Here is a 20,328-nt window from a genome sequence, read left to right on the forward strand (position 1 = left end):
TGGCAACCTTACAAAATGGTAAATGCTTTTTTTGCAGGAACAGATGAATATTAACAAATGAAAATTTAAACATATTCCTCTACACTATGGATAGAGATGTTAAGAGCGGCTCTAAAAGAACAAATGATGCGTAATTAACTTTTATCCACCAGGATGCCCGCTCACTGTGATAGCATTCCAAAGTTTTGTTTGTTTTTCCATTTCTGAAACCCATGCTGGGAAACATGAGACCATGAAAAATAATGCCTGTCAGGTTGCAGCAAAGAACCCCCAGAGCACACGAACAGGATACAAACCCACATCTGTGGATGCAATCACTGACCACCAAGACACACAGAATAAACACACCAACACCAATGAACTCCATTTATCATTCTGATGCTAAACAAAATACAAGGGTGGAAAAAACTATGCACTATTCTTTTGTTTAACTTGTAACATTTTGGCATGTTGGATAAGTGCTTATTAAAAACATCAAACATAGTCAGTACAATTCACATATGAATTTCCAGAAAAACCCTTTCCAGGGGAGACGTTTTATGCAAGAACCATTCATTTCCTCCCAGATTCATGTTTGCACAGATGTTAAAAGGGAGCTAAATACATGGCTTCGGTGATGTCAGAGGTCCGGATGGAATATAAAATCAGAGGAGGATATTGAGGGGGTGTTACAGTCAGGCAAACAACCTCACAGTCCTGAACTGGTTGATAGGAAGACTAAAAATGTTAATATTTGGATTCCTTATTTTGTTATCTGGATTTTCTAATCTGAGAAGGAATGCAGTGTATGTGCTTGGAGCGTCAAAAGGTAGGTAGTTTTTATTTATTGAATAACTGATGAGCATTTATCCAATAATGTTAAAGTTATATAATGAACATACTTTGTGAACTTGATATTATATGGTTTTACCAGACATTACCATTTCTGTTTCTATTTAGTGTACAATAATTTATAAGTGAATATTTGAATCCTTACTAAATATTTTAATCCTTATTTTTATGCATGTTTTATCAGCTGTGAAACCCCAACGTAATAGAACTACTTTTGAACCTACAGCATATTTACCTGGTTAAAAATACAGTATATATACAGTATATAACAATATGCATTGAGATTACTATACATAAATCCCAATAATCCAAGTCTGCTTATCAAGTAAAGAAAATTAAATGGTGCTTGTACATTCTCTGGTGAGAGCAGTCTAGAATAGAATAGAATGCCTTAATTTGTCATATATACATATACAGATGTACAGTACAACAAAATTATTTTGTCGCATATCCCAGCTTGTTTGGAAGCTGGGGTCAGTGCGCAGGGTCAGCCAGTGTACGGCGCCCCTGGAGCAGGGAGGGTTAAGGGTCTTGCTCAAGGGCACAACAGTGGCTGCATGGCAGAGCTGAGATTTGAACTCTCAGTTGTTCAGTTGATAGCCCAAAGCTCTACCCACTAGGCTACCACTGTCCCCAACTGGTCTAAGTCAAATGGAAGCAGCAGTTGAAGCAATAATAGGTAAAATATTAATAATAAATATCTATTAAGGAAAATAATAGATCAGACCATCGGCCACACCATGAGACTATTATAAAGTGTCTTAATTTGTATGAATTCTTAACTCCTGGTTCTATTTTTTGCCTAAATGTTCCAACCAAACTAAGCCTGGAAAACCAATTTTCACACTCACTGGGATGCCATGACTGATCAATAACACTAAATCTCCTGGTTTAATTCCAGTATGTGGAAATGTATGTTGTGGTCAGACGAATCATTCGAATCATAGATCTTTTTCTAAAAAAAAAAAAAAAAGACGCTGTGTGCTCCAGATCGAAGACAAAAAGGACCATCCAGAAAGTCCAAAAGCCAGGGTCTGTCATGGTATGGGGCTGTGTCAGTGCCCTTGGCAAAGGTAATTTAGCAGCATTAATGCAGAGGAGCTGCCTTTGAGACGTCATCTTTTCCAGGGATGGCCATGCTATTTTCAATAAGACAATGCAAAACCACATGCCTCGCACATTACAAAAACATGGCTGCGAAAGAGGAGAATACAGATACTGGACTGGTCTACCTGCAGACTTGATCTGTCTTCAATACAAAATGTGTGGAGAATTTTAGAACAGAAAAGGCAACAATGACAACCCTGTACTGCTGCACATCTTAAGACGTGTTTGCAGGAAGAACAGGACAAAATAACAAGTGAAACAATAAATCACTTCGTATCCTCTGTGCCAAAAAGTCCTTTAAGTGTTGTGAGAAAGGAAGGCAACATTACAAAATGGTAAATGCCTTACTGTCTCTAAAAAAACTAAAATTTTACTTTTCGCCTAAATGTTCCAACCAAACTAAGGCTGGAAAACCAATTTTGACGCTCACTGGGATGCCATGATTAAAGCTGTCTGATCAATAAAACAAAATCTCCTGGATTAATTCTAGTATATTGTATTAAACGTATTTGAAAAATATGATAAGGTACACATATTTGTTATTTCTTTTCCCCAAAATGTAGTGAGGAGAGATAAAATGCTCCTCCTCACTGTCCATTTTATCAGCTCCACTGACCATATAGAAGCACTTTGTAGATCTACAATTACTGACTGTAGTCCATCTGTTTCTCTACATACTTTTTTAACCTGCTTTCACCCTGTTCTTCAATGGTCAGGACCCCCACAGGACCACTACAGAGTAGGTATTATTTGGGTGGTGGATCATTCTCAGCACTGCAGTGACACTGACATGGTGGTGGTGTGTTAGTGTGTGTTGTGCCGGTATGAGTGAATAAGACACAGCAGCGCAGCTGGAGTTTTTAAACACCTCACTCTCACTGCTGGACTGAGAATAGTCCACCAACCAAACACATCCAGCCAACAGCGCCCAGTGGGCAGCGTCCTGTGACCACTGATGAGGATCTCAAAGATGACCAACTCAAACAGCAGCAATAGATGAGCGATCGTCTCTGACTTCACATCTACAAGGTGGACCAACTAGGTAGGAGTGTCTAATAAAGTGGACAGTGAGTGGATGCGGTATATAAAAACTCCAGCAGTGTTGCTGTGTCTGATCCACTCATACCAGCAAAACACACACTAACACACCACCACCATGTCAGTGTCACTGCAGTGCTGAGAATGATCCACCACCTAACTAATACCTGCTCTGTGGTGGTCCTGTGGGGGTCCTGACCATTAAAGAACAGCATGAAAGGGGGCTAACAAAGCATGCAGAGAAACAGATGGACTACAGTCAGTAATTGTAGAACTACAAAGTGCTCCTATATGGTAAGTGGAGCTGCTAAAATGGACAGTGAGTGTAGAAACAAGGAGGTGGTTGTAATGTTATGGCTCATCGGTGTAATTCTGACATTTAAATCCCAAATATTAATGTGACAGGTAGACTAAAAATCTCTTAACTTCAGTTAAACTTCAGCATTAAAAATTATGCCTTAATATTTAAACTTCCAGCAAATTATTGGCTAATTAAACTATCAAACAATTGTGTGTCTATTTCAGCTTCATAATTAAATGCAATTCAAAAGTCACATTACAAAAATAAAATGCTTAATATTATTAATGGTATCTAGGATCTGAATTCCGTCAGTGGTTTGCAAGATACTGTACCAGCATTGCTATAATGTCTATTAAATAGAAATATCAAATACTTTGTACTGCTGTATGATTTTGTTCGGCTGATGTATCTGACACATGTAGTGAATAAATGCAGTTAATGGAAACACCACATTTTCATTCTTCTTGTCTGAGTCTCATGGGGAGGTCAACCTTCCTGAAACACACTACCTATAGAAGTCCGGCTCTAAGATCAGATTACTGCAAAACTGTGCAGGAGGGGTGTTAGACTTGCCCTCCAGTCGGTGCCAAAACTCAGATCAATAAAGGATATGGTTCTATTTTGCATTTTTCTTAAATTTGATACAATACTTTTCATTACAAATCATAAAACCAAAGGCAATACTCATTTTAAAAAGTTGCATCTTTGAAGTATTTACATTTTAGATTCTAGAATTTTGTAGAACGATGAGTAGATAGAAACCCACATGCCAAAGTCATGAGCACTTGATTCAGTGGAAAGGATACGACTGAAGGAGAGCTGACCTTTTTGGTCAATTTCACAAATTTGATTACTTTCTTTTTTAGCAAAGGCAAATAGTACAAAATACTAAAGTTCTTGAATTTTTCTGATTCAACTTTGCACATAACACATATTTTGTGTATAACAACATTAAAACCCCAAATCAGAAAAAGTTTGTCACATTTCCACTGTGCGATGGTCCATCCTAGATGCCTCTGAGCCCAGAGAAGTCGACGCCACTTTTGGACATGGTTAACGTAAAGTTTTAAGTGGCATTTGTGCATGTAACTCTGTATTGTAGTGCTTGACAAAGGTTTGCCAAAGTAATCCCTCACCCATGTGGTTATATCAGCTATTGTTGAGTGGCGGTTCTTGATGCAGTGCCGTCTGAGGGATCAAAGATTACAGGCGTTCAGCTTAAGCTTGCGCCCTTGGCCTTTACGTACTGAAATTCCTCCCGATTCCTTGAATAGTTTAATGATATTATGCACTGTAGAGAAAGAAATATGCAAATCACATCGAATCTTTCTTCGAGGTACATTGTTTCTAAACTTTTCAATAATTTTCTCACACATTTGTTGACAAAGTGGATCCTCTAATCATCTTTGCTCATCAAAGACTCAGCCTTTCCTGGAATGTGGCTTTTGTACCAAATCATGATTACAATCACCTGTTTGGAATCACATCATTATTTAGTTTTTTCACCTCATTACTAGCCCTAAATTGCTGCCGTCTCAACTTTTTTTGGAATGTGTTGCACACCTGAAATGCAGGAATGGAGGTATATTAACAAATGAAATGAAGTTGAGCAGATAAAACATGAAATATTTTGGGTTCAAACTTCAATAAAATAAAAGTCAAATTAAATGTAAGAAACACTGCATTTTTATTTTACAGTATTTGCATTTTCCATACTGTCCCAACTTCTGATTTGTGGTAGTAGATTATAGAACTTATGATTATATGATTTGTAACAAAAAACATTGCATTACATTTGAGAAAAATGCTAAATAGAAGCGTGTTCACTATTGGCATCCAGTACTGAAAATGAAAATATCAGACTTTTGGCTTCCACTGTGTCCTGATGTTCCTGCACAACAAGTTCTGGAACTTTTCTGATGTAGCTCATTTAGTACAGAAACAAACAAACAAACAAACAAAAAAAAAAACTTACCTCACAAATGCACTTTTTCTTCTATAAAACTGTAGCAAGATCTGGCCATTCTCAGTGAACAACCCACCATCATTCATCATAGCCTGCTGACATGAGAACCTCACAAAAGCCTCATGGAAAATGAATCAAAACATGAGTAAAAGTCAACATATACGACCTTATGGATCTGTTTTCATCATTAGAAATTTAAGACTCTTTTAATTCATATAACAGTGAACGTTTTACTATTTGACGTTTACTAGTGATAATTCAAGCATTTTTTTTACTCAACAGATGAACAGATAGTAAATCAGATTAAGTCCACGAACCAGGCCCTGGCGGAAATCAAGGAACTGCTGAAACTACAGGTAAATTACACTCCATAAACAGTCCTGTTCCAAACTGCAGTTCATTCAGGTAGTATTCAGAACCCGAAACTCTGTCATAACCTTACTTCATGTATCTCCATAATTTTACTTTTTCTCTTGTAAAAAAAGCTAGCTAACATTTACAGAGACTAAATACATACATTTTATGAATAAAATATTAACATTTCTAAAAAATGTCGCTCAGGATTATCATTAGGTTTTAAGTTTAAGTTTGAAGACACATACAACATTTTATTTCTTTACCTCATATTTCAATTTAAACCAGTATCATTAGCTCTGCTGTCATCATCCCTCCACAAATCAAGCCTTGGCTTTAAAAATAGGCAGCTGTAGCCTAGTGGTTAAGCTACTGGTCCAGTAATCAGAAGGTTGCCAGTTCAAGCCTCACCACTGCCAGGTTGCCACTGTTAGGCCCTTGAGCAAGGCCCTTAACCCTAAATTGCTTAGATTGTATACTGTCCCAACTGTAAGTCGCTTTGGATAAAAGCGTCTACTAAATGCCAAAAATGTAAATGTAAATGTACAAAATATGACTAACGACAGCCCCCTCCCCCAGCAAAGCAGCCCAGAACCGGGGCTGTAGGAAGCCATGACACAATAAAGTAAAATTACATTATAAAAATGTTACAATACCAAACAAATTTATTGTAGCCAATTCAGTTTTTGCATGTTTTTGAAAAACCTACATAGACATGTAGATAACATACGAAATCCTCCTCAAAATAGTGACTTTTCAAATGAAAGTTTGTTCAAATTATACAGTAAATAATACATTTAATACATAAATACATTTAATAGTAAATAATTTGCTAAATAACCAAAATTCAAAGACTGCTATAAACGAACAGTTCTGAGCATGTCATTAATTTTGTTTATAAGGTTTGAATAATTATATTTACCCTCACAATAACAGCCTCTCACATATATAGTTTAATGAATACAGCATTTATTTATGGCAAATGACTGACTGTTGCATCATTTCACGTAGATAGAGGAAATTGTGTTTCTGAAGAACACAGTTATGGAGTGTGAAGCCTGTGGTGAGTAAAACTCTGATAGCTTGTATTTTCATAATAGGAGTACTTATTTAGTACTGGTGTCAAGTTTCTCCGGGTGCCTACACAGACATGATTGGCTCCCTCTGAGGGAGGGCAGGCCAAAGGAATTTCTCATTGCTTCTGTAATGGCCTCTGCTGGCTGGTCAATGGCGTCTACACAGAGACCAATGAAAAATGGAGATCAGTGTGTGACTTTCTGCTTTGAACACACCTAGTACAGGTGAAAGGAAGCGGTTGCCTACTACACACGTTAGGTACAGCCCTCCTCGATCATGGTGGGGGTCTGTAGCTGTGGAGGGGATACAACTGGGTAATTGAATATGACTAGATTGGGAGAAAAAAAGGAAAGATTCATAAAGCAAATTAAAATTAGATTCTAAGGTGCTTGCATGGCCTAGCCATCCTCATGACTTAAATGTTGTTGAGAATTTTTAAAGGATTGTTAAACTTTGAGTCCATTAGAGCAGTGGTCCCCAACCACCGGGCCGCGGACCGGTACCAGTCCATGGGTCATTTATTACCGGGCCGCACAGAAAGAATAAATAATTATATTTATTTTATATAATTATTAGGGCTGTCGAAGTTAACGCGATAATAACGCATTAACGCGACCTCAATTTAACGCGATTAAAAAAATTAGTGCCATTAACGCAAATTCTAGTTCATGTTGACACTTGACTGGTAGAACAAACGTTTTAATGTCGGACTTGCCACCGTTTTTCATTTGCGGTTTGTTAACATAATGTAACCGATCGTGGTAGTGATGCACTTGCATAATAAAGAAATAAATACACGCTATATTCACAAGTTGTCGGGAGCAGAACACTTTATTACACTTAATTAACTTCTTCTTCTGTACCGAATACCGGAAAGCTAAGTCGAGCACATTAGTTCATGAACTATGGAAGCCCCAAAGGGTCAAAACACACTCACTTCGTGTAGAAACGTCCATCAAACCATCGTCACGATACAACCACAGACAAGTCTGATACAATAACTACGCCTTATCCCACCTAAAGCACCGCTGATCTACAATGTTTGCTGATGGAGAAATTCTAACCTACAATCTGACATTTACTGCCTAGTATGTGAGTGAATAAACTCCCTTACAGTTTTCTCTTGTCCCAGCAGTTTTTAACATAAGTACATTTAGCATAAAATGTGTTCACCATTTTAATTGTAACATTTCACTTAAAAATCCTTGTTTTCTATAACATTTACACAGATTTTTTTAAATGCGATTAATCGCGATTAACTATATGAAATTCCGAGATTAATCGCGATTAAAAATTTTAATCGTTTGACAGCCCTAATAATTATATAAGTTTTATATATTAGATATATTATATAAGTTGCGTCTTTTATTTAGATTATTCAAATTTTCTTCAGGCCAGCCAACAAGGATGGGGGTCCCTGCTGAGTCTGGTTCCTCTCAAGGTTTCTTCCTGTAATTTTAAGGGAGTTTTTCCTTGCCACAGTCGCCACTTGGCTTGCTCAACAGGGGTTTTTGGTCTGTTGGTCCTGGATGCTGAAAAGTTGCTTTAAAACAAAGTCTATTGTAAAAAGTGCTATACAATTAAATTTGACTTATTATGACTTATTAATTTTTTCTTTACTGTTACGTTGAGAATAACAAAGTGGTCACAGTGTTGCAGAGTGCTTAATTTTAACTCGATTTGTTATATTTTATTCTGTAGGTATGCGTTCCGACTCAGAACCCAAACCTTCCTGTGATCCCAATCCCTGCCACCCAGGTGTTAAATGCACTGAGACTGCTAATGGTATCAGATGTGGCCCGTGTCCTGAGGGCATGGAAGGGAATGGCACCCACTGCACAGACATCGATGAGGTGGGACAGAGCAGAGGAAGTGAACTTGGCCAATAGCAAAAGCTATGCCACTGAACAAAATAATCACAGATTGTTTATTGTTTGAAATAATTTGATTAAGATTATAAGTAATATTTAATCATGATAATCTTTTGGTTTATGATTGTAGTGTATTGTACAACCATGCCATATGGGTGTAAGGTGCATCAACACGTCTCCTGGTTTCCACTGTGGCCAGTGTCCTCCTGGCTATGCAGGATTCCAGGTGCAAGGAGTCGGACTTGACTATGCAATCAACAACAAACAGGTTATATCCCTCAATGAACTTATGTCAAACCTTTAGATGTCAAACTTGTAATGTAATCAGGAGTCATTGTTAAAAACATACTTTTTTTTTAAAGGTATGCCGAGACATAAATGAGTGTGAGACTTCCAATGGAGGCTGTGTGGAGAACTCCATCTGTCTGAACATACCGGTGAGTAACAAGAAAACAATAATTGCTAATGCTAATATACACTGATCAGCCATAACATTAAAACCACCTCCTTGTTTCTACACTCACTGTCCATTTTATCAGCTCCACTTAGCATATAGAAGCACTTTGAAGTTCTACAATCATTGACTGTAGTCCATCTATTTCTCTGCATGCTTTGTTAGCCCCCTTTCATGCTGTTCTTCAATGGTCAGGACCCCCACAGAGCCACTACAGAGCAGGTATTATTTGGGTGGTGGATCATTCTCAGCACTGCAGTGACACCGACATGGTGGTGGTGTGTTAGTGTGTGTTGTGCTGGTATGAGTGGATAAGACACAGCAGCGCTGCTGGAGTATTTAAACACCTCACCGTCACTGCTGGACTGAGAATATATCCAGCCAAAATATCCAGCCAACAGCGCCCCATGAGCAACACCGTGGGCAGAGTGTCTAATAGAGTGGACAGTGAGTGGACACGGTATTTAAAAACTCCATCAGCGCTGCTGTGTCTGATCCACTCATACCAGCACAACACACACTAACACACCACCACCATGTCAGTGTCACTGCAGTGCTGAGAATGACCCACCACCTAAATAATACCTGTTTTGTGGTGGTCCTGTGGGGGTCCTGACCATTGAAGAACAGGGTGAAAGCAGGTTAAAAGTATGTAGAGAAACAGATGGACTACAGTCAGTAATTGTATTACTACAAAGTGCTTCTATATGGTAAGTGGAACTGATAAAATGGACAGTGAGTGTAGAAACAAGGAGGTGGTTTTAATGTTATGGCTGATCAGTGTAACTATGATGTGTATTTTACATAATATAGGATCCATTCTACACTATCAAAAAATCTATAGCTTCAAAGTGGAAATCAGTAAAGCGTTCATCCTATTGGCATCAAAACCACTTTGAGCCTCTCTCAAGTTGTTTCAACCAAAAAGAACTGTTGAAGTGGTTCCGACTTCTCAGAACTTTGGTGCTTTTTAGTGAACCGTACGATGCACCTCTTACTGAGTGGGTGAGATAAGCAATGAAAAATTAATCTAACAAGCCAACCATGAACTCTTGTATGCTTGTGTGTACAAAGCCCATTTCCAAAAAAGTTGGGACACTTTTTTTTAAAAACCTGTAATTTGTTAAATCGCTTGAACTTTTATTTAACTGATAAAGGTACAAAAAAACACTTTCAGTGTTTTAACTGACAATTGTAATTGTTTTTGGCAATATAAAAAAAAGACAACGGAATTTGTGACAAGGCAAAGGTGACAGTGAAAGTTCTGGAAGGTTAAAAATTAGCAGTTTAACTAAGTATAAATAGAGCATCAACCAATTCAAAAACAATGTTTCTCAGTTTAAGATTGCAAAGAATTTAGATTTTCACCATCCATAGTTTATAATATCATGAAAAGATTCAGGGAGTCAAGGGGAATTCTGGCACATAAAGGCAGTAAGACCATCAAGTCTGTAGGTATTATTGTTTAAGAACAGGGATTGCAAAGTAATGACTTGTTAAGCAATGACCAGGCACTGAAGTAACAACAACAAAGTTAACAACTTCTCCTGTTGAGTATTAAGTTTGTATTTTCTTTTTTTAATCTTTGTACATAGATTTTAATGTCATAGAAAAAATAAGTAGAGTAGGCCTTAAACCTTAGTTTTTCAATGAAATGACTTTGCTGCCCTTTACGCTAGCAAACACTGAATATGTGTTTAAGCTACTTAATAGTCCACAATGCCAATACGTACATGTCTGGAAATACTTTAGTCGATGTAGTTCATAAGTTACAGATTGTGTTTTCATTGTTGTTGACTAAAATGTTGCTATATTGACAATTAACGGAGTGGTGAAGTTCACCATCTAAATATTCTGGACTCAAGTGCATTGGCAAAACAGAATCAGAACACAATTGTAGCCAAAGAGGAACAAGTATCAGCTAGACTAGTAAGTAAGTAAGTAATAAAATATATTTATATAGCACTCTTCACATATATGAATCACAAAGTGCTTTCCAGAAACGTTACATAACATAAAATATACACACACATCTACATAATAAAACACACAGCATAAAATACCATAAAAAACACCTAATAAAACAAACAGCAACAACCCCCTGTGCCAGATACATCAATTCAAATGCCTGCATGAAAAGATATGTCTTTAATTGTTTTTTAAAAGAATCCACAGAATCTGCGGATCTTAAAAAGCCGGGTAATGCGTTCCATAATTTTGGAGCGTTGACCTCAAGCGCGCGGTCCCCACGAGTCTTTAAGCGGGAGCGTGGGACAGACAGCAAGTTTATCTTGCCTGACCTAAGAGAGTAAATGTCGAAATTCTAAACTGGATCCTATACTGCACAGGAAGCCAGTGTAAAGATATTAACAGTGGGGTTATGTGACACCGTCTATTAGAGCTAGCAAGTAATCTAGCAGCAGCATTCTGTGTACTGCCTGCAAGCGATCACGAGATCTAGTCAGCTAGGAGGAGAGAGACCCAAGACTATTTTTAATCAAGGGAGTAACCTTATCAGGGGCAATAATCATAACCTCAGTCTTTTCTGCATTGAGCTATAAAAAATTATTTGCTGGTCAAGTAAAACCAAAACAGAACATTCACCTGCATCAGAGGACATTGATAAATCATTGGAAAACCCTCAAAAGAGCGGTCCCCGTTGAAAAAAAGGAAAAGAAGACAATCACCTGAGGTGGGATGCGATGCTACACTGTAGGGCATCAGAGACAACTGTTCCACAGCATGAGCTATCAGGCAAGCTGGGAGAAAGCAAAAACAAAAGGGGTTAAAGCCTAAAAGGTGTGGAACAACAACAGGTTTGCAAGAAAACAAACAGGTCAGAGAGCTAAGTAGAACTGAGATTAGGTACAGCACACCAGCTACTCAATCCACATTCAGCTTCAGGCCTGAACTCTACATTATTATTCACAGAATTCAGTCAATTGGTTTGTGCATTTTTTAGTTTCTTATTAATGTGTTTATCTGTTTTAACAGTAGAATATCAGACCAAAATTTATGAGCAAGTAATAAAGACATCCAGAAAACTTCACACTTCCAGCATCCCCACTATATCTGTCTGTGTGTATGATACAGGGGTCTTTCCGCTGTGGTCACTGTAAGCCAGGCTTTGTAGGAAACCAGACACTCGGCTGTAAGCCCAAGAGGGCTTGCGGGAATGGGCAGCCCAATCCTTGTCACGCAAGCGCTGATTGCATCGTCCATCGAGATGGCAGTATAGAGTGTGTTGTAAGTATGCTATGTTGATTTTCTTAAATGAAGCTGAATCTACTGTACGTAGCAGAAAATCTTAGGAATCTTGTTTCTTTTTAAGAAAGAACAGTCATAACAGAACATTAACTTTAAATTAATGTTCATGACTTTGGTCAATTGTCTACATGTGTTTGGCCATATAGTAACAAAATCCCATGACTGCAGTTTAATCCATGCAAACACTGACTTTAGCTATACAGTGTGCACACTGAAACTTCCCTAAATATCCTAATCTAACTTGAATCGTAACGTCTGTACATAGTGTGGAGTTGGCCTGGCTGGCAATGGATACCGGTGTGGAACAGATACAGATATTGATGGCTTCCCTGATGAGAAATTGGAGTGCCCTGAAAGAAACTGTGCCAAGGTATGAAAATAATACAAGGAGTTGGATTCTAGAGAAACATCTTATCATGTGACCCAAACTTAAACATTGTAAATGTGTACTTTGATAGGATAACTGCCTCACCGTACCAAACTCTGGCCAGGAAGACGCTGATGATGATGGTATCGGGGATGCATGCGAAGAGGATGCAGATGGCGACGGGATTCTTAACACAGAGGTAGTTTTGTAACTCATGTTAGATTATAATTCATTATACACTATATTGAAGTATTCACTTACCCATCCAAATAATTGAATTCAGGTGTTCCAATCACTTCCATGGCCACAGGTGTATAAAACCAAGCACCTAGGCATGCAGACTGCTTCTACAAACATTTGTGAAAGAATGGGTCGCTCTCAGGAGCTCAGTGAATTCCAGCATGGTACTGTGATAGGATGCCACCTGTGCAGCAAGTCCAGTCCTGAAATTTCAGAGGTCCTCAACCTTCTGCAGAGTCAATCGCTACAGACCTCCAAACTTTATGTGGCCTTCAGATTAGCTCAAAAACAGTGCATAGAGAGCTTCATGGAGTGGGTTTCCATGGCAGAGCAGCTGCATCCAAGTCTTACATCACCAAGCGCAATGCAAAGCGTTGAATGCAGTGGTGTAAAGCACGTCGCCACTGGACGCAGTGGAGACGTGTTCTCTGGAGTGACGAATCATGCTTCTCCGTCTGGCAATCAGATAAACGAGTCTGGGTTTAGCGGTTGCCAGGAGAACGGTACTTGTCTGACTGCATTGTGCCGAGTGTAAAGTTTGGTGGAGGGGGGATTATGGTGTGGGGTTGTTTTTCAGGAGTTGGACTCGGCCCCTTAGTTCCAGTGAAAGGAACTCTTAATGCTTCAGCGTACCAAGAGATTTCATGCTCCCAACTTTGTGGGAACAGTTTGGGGATGGCCCCTTCCTGTTCCAACATGACTGCGCACCAGTGCACAAAGCAAGGTTCATAAAGACATGGATGAGCGAGTTTGGTGTGGAAGAACTTGTCCTGACCTCAACATGATAGAACACCTATGGGATGAAGTAGAGCAGAGACTGCGAGACTGACCACACAAATGGTCAAAAATTCCCATAAACACACCCCTAAACCTTGTGGAAAGCCTTCCCAGAAGAGTTGAAGCTGTTATAGCTGCAAAGCGTGGGCCGACATCATATTAAACCCTATGGATTAAGAATTGGATGGCACTCAAGTTCATATGCGTGTGAAGGCAGACGAGCGAATACTTTTGGCAATATAGTGTATATGGTTATTTTTAGAAACACTTTGTTCTGAACTGGGTCGCAGTGCTAGGTCACTAGGTTCAGTGCTTATCCCAGAAACTCTGGGAGTGGGTTGGTTATAAATACAGGACAAAATTGACCTACATCTAAGGGGAACTTTTTGTAGCCAGTGTATTTCCTGAAATATGAGAAAACCTTTTGACATTAGTAGAATGTGCCTCATCCCACAAAGTATCCAGAAACTGGGATCAAACCTGGGTCACTCTGCCCTTAACTGTCCCAGGTGTAAATGTTAATGACTGTTGTGTGCTAATCAAGAAAATAAAAATAAATAAATACCCAACAAACCATAACAGATACATCATGTCTACCTGTTACTTTTTCCCTCTAGGATAACTGTGTCTACGTGCCAAATGTGAAACAAAAAAACGTCGACCAAGATGACTATGGAGACGCTTGTGACAACTGCCCCCTGGTTAAAAACAATGACCAAAAAGACACCGATAGCGATGGAAAGGGTGATGAATGCGATGACGACATTGATGGCGATGGTACGATCGACACAAATGTTGTATTGGATTGTTGTATCAATCACTGTAAACCTGGATCTCCTCATTCAGCTACTGCTGTGTCCCTTCAGGCATCAGAAATGACCAGGACAACTGTAAGAAGGTTCCCAATATTGACCAGATTGATCGAGATGGTGATAACATTGGTGACGCATGTGACAGCTGTCCTTACGTTCGCAATCCTGACCAGGTCCATTTCTCATTTTGTATGCCACACTAGACTTTCTTGGTTTCCCACCTCAAACACAATTTCTAAATTCAATTTTCTGTACTTACAGTCGGATGCAGATAACGACCTGATTGGTGATCCTTGTGATACCAACAAAGACAGGTATCGCATTCTTTAGGACAATTTAACAGTCCAGTTCCACATACATTTAATTAAATGCTTTTTGTGTTTTCACCCACAGTGATGGAGACGGTCATCAGGACTCAATAGATAACTGTCCTGCAGTCATCAACAGTGCTCAGCTAGACACAGACAAAGACGGCATTGGGGATGAGTGTGATGATGATGATGACAATGATGGAATTCCTGATCTTCTTCCTCCGGGACCAGATAACTGCAGACTTATCCCCAACCCATTGCAGGAAGACTTAGATGGTTGGTTTATTGTGATTGCTTTACTAACAAAATGTGGCATTTGGTAGTAATTAAGAAAAATCTGTAAAATAACAGTGTTTCTCATAACATTTAGTGTTGTCACTGTATTAAAGGTATTTGATCATAACAGTTCAAGAAAAATAAATAATTGGTGTTTAATTGCATCACAATTAACAATAATTTTTGTAAATGTGTTGTTTTGTACTAAATTGGAATTAGGATATTTATAGATGTTAGAATATATCTGAGATAGAAGGTAGAACATATCTGGAGATGGAAGTTAAAACATATCTGAGATGGAAGGTAGAACATATCTGAGATGAAAGGTAGAACATATCTGAGATGGAAGGCAGAACATACCTTGAGATGGAAGTTAAAACTCAAGGTTGAACATATCTTGAGATGGAAGGTAGAACATACCTTGAGATGGAAGGTAGAACATATCTTGAGATGAATGGTAGAACATATCTTGAGATGGAAGGTAGAACATATCTTGAGATGGAAGGTAAAACATAGCATGAGATGGAAGGTAGAACATACCTTGAGATGAAAGGTAGAACATATCTTGAGATGGAAGGTAGAACATATCTTGAGATGGAAGGTAAAACATAGCATGAGATGGAAGGTAGAACATACCTTGAGATGGAAGGTAGAACATACCTTGAGATGGAAGGTAGAACATAGCTTGAGATGGAAGGTAGAACATAGCTTGAGATGAAAGGTAGAACATAGCTTGAGATGAAAGGTAGAACATATCTTGAGATGGAAGGTAGAACATATCTTGAGATGGAAGGTAGAACATATCTTGAGATGAATGGTAGAACATATCTTGAGATGAATGGTAGAACATATCTTGAGATGAACGGTAGAACATACCTTGAGATGGATGGTAGAACATATCTTGAGATGGAAGGTAGAACATACCTTGAGATGGATGGTAGAACATATCTTGAGATGAATGGTAGAACATATCTTGAGATGAATGGTAGAACATATCTTGAGATGAACGGTAGAACATACCTTGAGATGGATGGTAGAACATATCTTGAGATGGAAGGTAGAACATACCTTGAGATGGATGGTAGAACATATCTTGAGATGGAAGGTAGAACATATCTTGAGATGGAAGGTAGAACATATCTTGAGATGGAAGGTAGAACATATCTTGAGATGAATGGTAGAACATATCTTGAGATGAAAGGTAGAACATACCTTGAGATGGATGGTAGAACATATCTTGAGATGGAAGGTAGAACATATCTGGAGATGGAAGGCAGAACATATCTGAGATGGAAGGTAGAACATATCTTGAGATGGAAGGTAGAACATATCTTGAGATGGAAGGTAGAACATATCTTGAGATGGAAGGTAGAACATATCTGGAGATAGAAAGTAGAACATATCTTGAGATAGAAAGTAGAACATATCTGGAGATGGAAGGCAGAACATATCTGAGATGGAAGGTAGAACATATCTTGAGATAGAAAGTAGAACATATCTTGAGATGGAAGGTAGAACATATCTGAGATGGAAGGTAGAACATATCTTGAGATGGAAGGTAGAACATATCTTGAGATGGAAGGTAGAACATATCTGGAGCCAGAAAGTAGAACATATCTTGAGATGGAAGGTAGAACATATCTGGAGATGGAAGGTAGAACATATCTGAGATGGAAGGTAGAACATATCTTGAGATAGAAAGTAGAACATATCTTGAGATGGAAGGTAGAACATATCTGGAGATAGAAAGTAGAACATATCTTGAGATAGAAAGTAGAACATATCTTGAGATGGAAGGTAGAACATATCTGGAGATGGAAGGTAGAACATATCTGAGATGGAAGGTAGAACATATCTTGAGATAGAAAGTAGAACATATCTTGAGATGGAAGGTAGAACATATCTGGAGATGGAAGGTAGAACATATCTTGAGATGGAAGGTAGAACATATCTTGAGATAGAAAGTAGAACATATCTTGAGATAGAAAGTAGAACATATCTTGAGATGGAAGGTAGAACATATCTGAGATGGAAGGTAGAACATATCTTGAGATAGAAAGTAGAACATATCTTGAGATGGAAGGTAGAACATATCTGAGATGGAAGGTAGAACATATCTTGAGATGGAAGGCAGAACATATCTGGAGATAGAAAGTAGAACATATCTTGAGATAGAAAGTAGAACATATCTGGAGATGGAAGGTAGAACATATCTGGAGATGGAAGGTAGAACATATCTGGAGATGGAAGGTAGAACATATCTGGAGATGGAAGGTAGAACATATCTTGTTGATCTGTACATTTGTCTTCCGCATCTGACTTGCAGGTAATGGAATTGGAAACGTCTGTGAAAAGGACTTCGACAATGATACATTTATAGACGTGGTTGATGTGTGCCCTGAGAACGCAGAGGTCACCCTGACTGATTTCAAAGCTTACCAGACTGTCGTACTGGATCCAGAAGGAGATGCACAGATCGACCCAAATTGGGTAGTTCTCAATCAGGTCTGTGTTGCTTTCTCTGTCCTTTGAAATGATGCAGAGTTAAGTGTTATAGTGCAGCAGAAACAAAGAAGCTCTTGTTATCCTATTCTTTCAAACAGGGAAAAGAGATTATTCAAACGATGAACAGTGACCCAGGACTAGCTGTCGGTAATGCACAGTTATAAACTTTTACACGCAATATGGACATAATTACAAGTTGTTCATCTACAACCTTCACCTTTATTTTAATTATTCTTCCATGCAGGTTACACAGCATTCAATGGTGTGGACTTTGAAGGAACATTTCACGTCAATACGGTAACGGATGATGACTACGCTGGGTTTATCTTCGGTTTTCAAGACAGCTCGAGTTTCTATGTGGTCATGTGGAAGCAGGTGGAGCAGATCTACTGGCAGGCTAATCCTTTTCGAGCTGTGGCCGAACCAGGAATTCAGCTCAAGGTAAATATGGCTGAACTGACCTTCATTTAGTAATTCATAACTAGAGAAGAGAAAAAGAGAAGGCTTAGACTGGGCACAAATGGGAATACCAACAAACAGAGGGTCAAATTATCACAGGACACTCAACTTATTGAGGAAGTCAGAATACTGGCTAGATTGTTCTTTTGCAGTGTGGGTAATAGGTTAAAGTTGGTCTAATTTAATACTGCTACCAAGTGGACAGTTGGGCACAAATGCCAGGTTAATTTCAGACCATGTATCAATATAAGAAAACAATGTTACCTAAGACGTCATAATGCATTTTAGTTACTATGCTAGTCAATAAACTGCTAAAATATACGAAGGTTCTTCAAAAAGTTTCCACACTTTTTAAAACTGTGTTTATTAAGAATTTTAAAAACAAATGACATCACTTTTCTAGATAGCCACCTTTCGATGCATTCATCCTAGCATCATACCAACTTTTTAATGCCATCAGCCAAAAATGTTTTGGGTTTTGCATGTCGCCACTGATGCACCACTGCTTTCACATCATGATCACATAAAAATCTTCTTCCCCTTAAAGCTTCCTTGAGTGGTCCAAAAAGGTGGAAATCAGATGCCGCTAAATCCGGACTATAAGCTCTCTCTCAGTCTCTCAGACATGACCAATTATTGCTCCTCCCACCCTCATCATTTCCAACAAAAATATAAAAGTGCTGAAACTTTTTGAAGAGCCATCATATAAATACATAGGAAAAAAATAAACGTAGTCGCCTAGGAGCTTGTAGATGTGCAGCACCAAAACTACCAGCTGTGCCACTGGTTTATTTGAATAATTAATATTCACATCCAGGTTTGACATCCAGGATCCAGGATGTGACTGGCTTCTAGAGACAAAAACATACAGCAGTAAGATAAGATAAGATAAGATAAGATAATCCTTTATTAGTCCCACAGTGGGGACTAATAGGTTATGTCCAAATAACCACCTACTAGTTGTTAGTAAGTGGTGAGTAAGAAAGTGGCATACCAAGTCTATAAGGTGCATTACACTTAAAACATCCTGAGCAGGTTCAAAGTAGGTTCAGCACCACTGAAAAAACTAGACAATCCATTGTAGGGTATCACACTTACACATTCACTTTACCTACAAAACCCCACAGAAATCTGGAAATATACACTAAACTACTCAATAATTTGTGTATCATTACTATCTTTGGTTCATAGGCTGTGAAATCGAACACAGGGCCAGGAGAGAACCTGCGCAACTCACTGTGGCACACGGGCGATACTACCGATCAGGTGAAGCTTCTGTGGAAGGATCCAAGAAACGTCGGCTGGAAGGACAAGACTTCCTACCGTTGGTTCCTGCAGCACAGGCCGCACGATGGGTACATCAGGTACAACAGCAGTGACCGGTGCTCCATCTACAGAGCTAATCCATCCAGTCATGATTCAATTCACAGCCTGGTTCTACACCAGTACCGATATTTGCCTCTTTATTCGCATGCAGGGTTCGATTCTATGAGGGTCCGAAGATGGTTGCAGACACAGGGATCATTATTGACACGACTATGAGAGGCGGGCGACTAGGAGTATTCTGCTTCTCACAGGAGAACATCATCTGGGCCAACCTACGCTACAGATGCAATGGTGATTAGCATTGTTTAATTGTTTTTATAGCATATAGAACTTCAAATAAAAAAATTGTGGTGCAGTGGTCTGTGGTTTGAATCTCAGCAATGATATTGGCTGGCAGGGTGTCTACGGAAGGGGGTGTTTGGCCGAAGCCCTGCAATGGTTTGGCACCCTATCCAGGGCATTTCTGCCTTGCAGCCCATTGTAAAACATTGGCCTGCACAGTATCCCATTAAACAACTTTGAAATGAACTGGAATGTCTATTGGAAAACAGCCACACCAATTTAGCTTTAGTGGTGTGTTACGTTCATTATCCTACTCAAATGTAAACCTCTTTCTTGGTCCCTTGGATTTTTTCCTCTAGTTCCGTTTCTTCCTGGTCAATCTTATCCAAAGCGACTTACAATTGTGACTTAATATAATAAGCCAACAGTGGCAACCCGGCAACATTTTGATTACCAGTCCAGTACCTTAACCACTGAGCTACCACTTCTTCCCAATATAAAACTACCATCATAGCAGGTATCTCAGATGGATGAACAGTCTCTTTGTGACTTAGCATTTTGTGTTAAGAAAAAAGGGCTAATTAACCCCCCATTTTAAACACCAGCACATTCAGCAGATAAGAGTACATATCGTTAACACAAGATTGGGTACTTACTTTAATCAATAGAAGAGACAAGAATAACATTCCTACTACCCATAGTTCAGG

At 38.8% G+C, this 20,328-nt stretch overlaps 1 protein-coding gene across 1 annotated transcript; it reads left to right on the forward strand.

Moving 5' to 3' along the window:
* The first annotated feature begins 682 nt into the window (after positions 1–682).
* On the forward strand, positions 683–19,640 carry comp (cartilage oligomeric matrix protein). The gene is made up of 18 exons (XM_063013106.1): positions 683–808; positions 5,526–5,599; positions 6,609–6,660; positions 8,376–8,527; positions 8,676–8,813; positions 8,908–8,982; positions 12,093–12,245; positions 12,532–12,636; positions 12,725–12,832; positions 14,268–14,427; positions 14,517–14,635; positions 14,724–14,776; positions 14,856–15,049; positions 17,376–17,554; positions 17,653–17,701; positions 17,799–17,995; positions 19,205–19,377; positions 19,491–19,640. The coding sequence occupies exons 1-18, from the start codon at positions 724–726 to the stop codon at positions 19,636–19,638; spliced, it is 2,214 nt and encodes a 737-aa protein (XP_062869176.1). The 5' UTR covers positions 683–723; the 3' UTR covers positions 19,639–19,640.
* Positions 19,641–20,328: the final 688 nt, after the last annotated feature.

This window comes from Trichomycterus rosablanca, chromosome 17 (assembly GCF_030014385.1).
Source record: "Trichomycterus rosablanca isolate fTriRos1 chromosome 17, fTriRos1.hap1, whole genome shotgun sequence".
NCBI lineage: Eukaryota > Metazoa > Chordata > Actinopteri > Siluriformes > Trichomycteridae > Trichomycterus > Trichomycterus rosablanca.

Bases quoted from the DNA above. Each gene is read 5' to 3' on its own strand.
- comp (XM_063013106.1), top strand. From the start codon at position 724: ATGTTAATATTTGGATTCCTTATTTTGTTATCTGGATTTTCTAATCTG. The intron at 8,814-8,907 runs GTTATATCCCTC...TTTTTTTTAAAG, and splicing joins ATGCAATCAACAACAAACAG to GTATGCCGAGACATAAATGA. The intron at 17,702-17,798 runs GTAATGCACAGT...TCTTCCATGCAG, and splicing joins TGACCCAGGACTAGCTGTCG to GTTACACAGCATTCAATGGT.